This window comes from Cricetulus griseus, chromosome 5, assembly GCF_003668045.3.
Source record: "Cricetulus griseus strain 17A/GY chromosome 5, alternate assembly CriGri-PICRH-1.0, whole genome shotgun sequence".
Taxonomy (NCBI): Eukaryota; Metazoa; Chordata; class Mammalia; order Rodentia; family Cricetidae; genus Cricetulus; species Cricetulus griseus.
In genome coordinates, this window is record NC_048598.1 from 179029911 (window position 1) to 179034140 (window position 4230).

General features: G+C 39.2%; 1 gene segment (V, D, J or C); it reads left to right on the top strand.

The window, feature by feature from the left end:
- Window positions 1-3537: 3537 nt before the first annotated feature.
- Window positions 3538-4230, top strand: part of LOC118238996 — a 3263-nt gene continuing 2570 nt past the window's right edge. The window contains 2 exon segments of the V gene segment in view: window positions 3538-3583; window positions 3681-3997. Of these exon segments, the coding sequence occupies window positions 3538-3583; window positions 3681-3997 (363 nt within the window).

Genomic DNA, 4230 nt, shown 5'->3' on the forward strand with positions numbered 1-4230 from the left:
AAGAGTTAATCTGGTCATTGATTGTCCGTTTTCAACTCCTTCCAGTTTCTTCCTATCTCCCCATCCACTGAACACCACACAGTTTCTCTTTGTAGAAAGCAAAAGAGAGGCAAAAAGGAAGGATCAAAATATAAGGCATTAAAAATAAGAAAATAAGAAACACATTCACACAAAACTCATAAAAACACACAGCTATGGCACTTTGAGATGTGGGTAAAAGGGCAGTGAGACAAAAAGAAAATGCACAAACATGTGATCTGAGACAAAATATCTTTAAAAAGTAGCACATATTATCTCCTGCTGCACTTGTGTCGACACACAAGTTTGGTTAATATGCCCAAAGAGATGCCAGTGCAGAACAATAGTTTTTCCTTTACAAACATCAATTGTAGAACCTTCCTGGTTAGGTGTGAGAGCCTGTGTCCACGTCCCTGTCTCAACACTGGGGCCCCATCCGGCTTGACTTGATTCAGGTTTGACTTGACTCAGGCTCTGTGCAGGCATTCACAGTATCTGTGAATTCCCATTTGTATCAATCAATCCTGATTTGTCTAGAAGACACTGCTTCCTTGAGGTCATCTGCCTCTTCTGGCACTTACAATCCATACAGTTTTAAAATTCTTTTTAGAAAACAAGACTTATATCTGGAATTATTGTGGAGAAGTAAGAGCAATGCAACACCTCCCAGGGTTCTCATCAACTGTCTGCCCACTCTGACCATTACCTTATAAAGAGTTTTCACGTGCCCAGCACAGTGATATTTAATTAATAACTCAGATCTTCTGGGAGAAGCACTGTCCACCCATGCAGTGGGTTCTAAGACAGAAATCTCATCCACATTCTTTCAAATCATCTTTCTGAAGGCGCATATCTCAGATAACGATAGAGCATGATCAGAACAACCAAGGGGACAACACTAATAATTGCATGACCAGCTTATCTACATCTCACTAATTTTTCATGCAAATTTTAAAAGTCTATTATATTTTATAACAATAATATATCTTCAGAGCCATAAAACCACACCAAAATCTGAATACAAAATAGTTCCCTCAACAGAAGAAACTTTCTAAAATACAAAACTAGGAATCTATGAAATGTTATTATCCAGAGTTTTAAAAAAAATAGTATCATATTTTTGATTCTCTTACTCTATAGTTCCCTTTTGATTAAACTCATGTTACCCTTGCTTTGATTTATTGTGCCATATGGATTCTATATTCTCTAGACTTGTATGATTATTTACATTTCAGGATCCATATTTCAATACAGCCTTATAAAATATGTATGTATTTATTTTTATTCAGTAATTTATCTAACTAACTGCTGTTTTTCCTCTGTCCTCTCCTCTAAACCCCCCCCATTTCCCCTTGACTCTCCATCCAGTCCTCCATTTCTCTTCATTGGAGGGCAGTCCACCAATGGATATCAACAAAACATGACATGTCAGGTCGATGAGGCAACTCAGTATGAGGAAAAACGGTCCAAACATCAGCAGAGGAGTCAGAGACAGCCCCTGCTCCCACTTTATGTGTCCCAAAAGAAGACCATGGGTATTACACATCTGGCACATATATGCAGAGACCCTAGGTCAAACCCACTCATGCTCTGTGGTTTTCAGTAAAGTCTATTGTATGAGAATTGTCCAATTGCTTTTTGCAGGCAAAAAGTGCTATGGACTTTCCTCTTGTCACTCCTTTCATAGTGTCCCAGTGTTTGAGTATCTTGTGCATTCATTGTCATTGAAGGCTAGGAGGTCTTTCATTTGTTTCTTTTTTCTTTCTTCCTTGACCCAGTATTATTCAGGAGGAAGTTGTTTAGTTTACAGGAGTTTGTAGCCTTCTGTTTCTCTGTAGTTGTTGATATCCGACTTTATTCCATGTTGGTCTGTTAGATCATAGGAAACTATTTTTATTTTCTTGTTGCTTTTGAGACTTGCTGTGTGGTGGAGTCTGTGGGACAGATGCAAAGAGGAACAGCAAGGAGGTCACCGCCTCTGTCTGGAGTTTCTTCCTTGGCTTATCTACACATAACAGGGTTGACTGAGTGAAACCTGTCAGAGCAATGATTTGGTCATCAAAGGACTCAAAGCAGAAATGACTTCAGATCAACAGCTCACTGAATTTAGTTGCTTTAAATGCAGCACATTTCTACAAGTGCCACAGAAACAACAATGTCATAGTCCATAAGAGCTCTTAGGGACACCAAACTTTCTCTAATAAATGAATTAATAAATCAATTAAACAATTAATTCCCAACTCTCCTTTCTAATACAGTGGTGGCTATCCAATGGCCCCTTGAGACTGATCCCACAGCCACTAAGAAAATTCTACATGCTCTGGAGATAGGGAAATATGTTACGATAAATCTTTCCACCAAAAGCCGCCCGAGCCCTACTGCCATGTGGGCAAACTCTGCCAGCCACCTGAGTTATGCCTGTCACGTGGATGGAAAAAATAATACAGAGACATATTAGGTACAAAGCTGCTTGGCCAATGACTAGGATTCTCATCTGCTAGCTCAGTCTTAATAATCACAAATCTATATATTTTACAAGACTTATCGGACACCTTATTGGCGTCCCTCCTTGCTGGTGGATCACATTGTGCTGCTGGAGGAAAAGCAAAAAAGGGACACTTCCTGTTTCTCCTTAGCTTAAATATGAGTCTCCTTAATATGTCACTTCCTGCCTGGATCACTACTTCTCTACTTCATTTCCCAGAATCCTCTTTGACTCCTAGTCCTGTGTAACTTGCTGTCTCATTGGCCAAACAGTATTTTATTTAGCAATCAATAAGATAAACATACAAAGAAGTTCATTTCCCATCAGGAATTCATTAAAATCATGGCACTACAGACCATTTAACAAACTCCTTTCCTTCCTGTGGTGACCACAGACAGGGATTCTATATTTAGTTTGAGGAAAATTATTGGCACAAACTTCAATGATGTTGACTAACACACATCGAACACAATCACGTAGCATATATGTAAAGCAGTTTGTGGTGTTTTAACTATTTCACAAGGAGTGGCCTCTGTACTATCACTGTTTATTTAATAACTATGCATGGTAAATTTTTACCATACTGTACCTATCCCAGTTTCATTACATTAATTTAATGTATGCTTCAATAATCATTGATCTTTCCATCAGTTCCTCTTGAATTATCAAATAGAAATTTTTAATTTTTAAAACATCTATGAACTAATTGTATAATATATGGTAAGATAATCGGTAAATACTACATGTAAAAGAGGGAAATTTTAAATTTAGGATATGGAAGCTTTTTACAAAAAATGAATAATATTTTAATGAAATCATGGTCTTAACTTTTCATTATCTCTCAGATATTTGCAACATTTCCTGCTGCCTCTAATGCCCACACACACCAGAGAAAAATATATAGCAGGAAGATATGCAAATACTGCCTCCCTCTGCTCATAAAAACCATCTCTGCCCTGACATCGAAGGTCAGGCAGAGGACTCTAGCTCTGTCTTCCCATTCAGTGAGCAGCACTGAAAACACGACAATCAACATGGGGTTGGGGCTGCACTGGGTTTTCTTTGTTGCTCTTTTAAAAGGTAGATAACACGGGATGCTGAGTGTGTGAGGAGACATGAGTGAGAGAGACAGTAGACATTGTGACAGTTTCTTTATCAGGGTCCTCTCTGTTTGCAGGTGTCCACTGTGAGGGGCAGCTGGTTGAGTCTGGTGGAGGATTGGTGAAGCCTGCAGGGTCACTGAAACTCTACTGTGCAGCCTCTGGATTCACTTTCAGTGATGCTGCCATTTACTGGGAAGGCCAGGCTCCAGGAAAGGGGATGGAGTGGGTTGCTAGCATAAGAAGTAAAAGTTATAATTATGCAACCTATTACTTGGATTCAGTGAAAGGCAGAATCACCATCTCCAGAGATGATTCCCAAAGTATGGTCTACCTGCAAATGAACAACCTGAGAACTGAGGACACGGCCACTTATTACTGTACAGCTGACACAGTGAGGAGTCTCCAGTGTGAGTCCAGACAAAAACCTCCCTGCCGGGTTCCCATGACCAGCAGGGGGCGCTCAGCATGCATAAACCCAGGTTCACACATAATTGATTTTTTTTTCTGTTTTATCTGGCTGCCCTCTAAAAAATGATTTTTCTAGGGGAAACTTTTATAATTATAGACTCTAGGATTTGATCATGCCTCTAAAATTGATGACTTTGCTTTGATGAATGTTCTTAA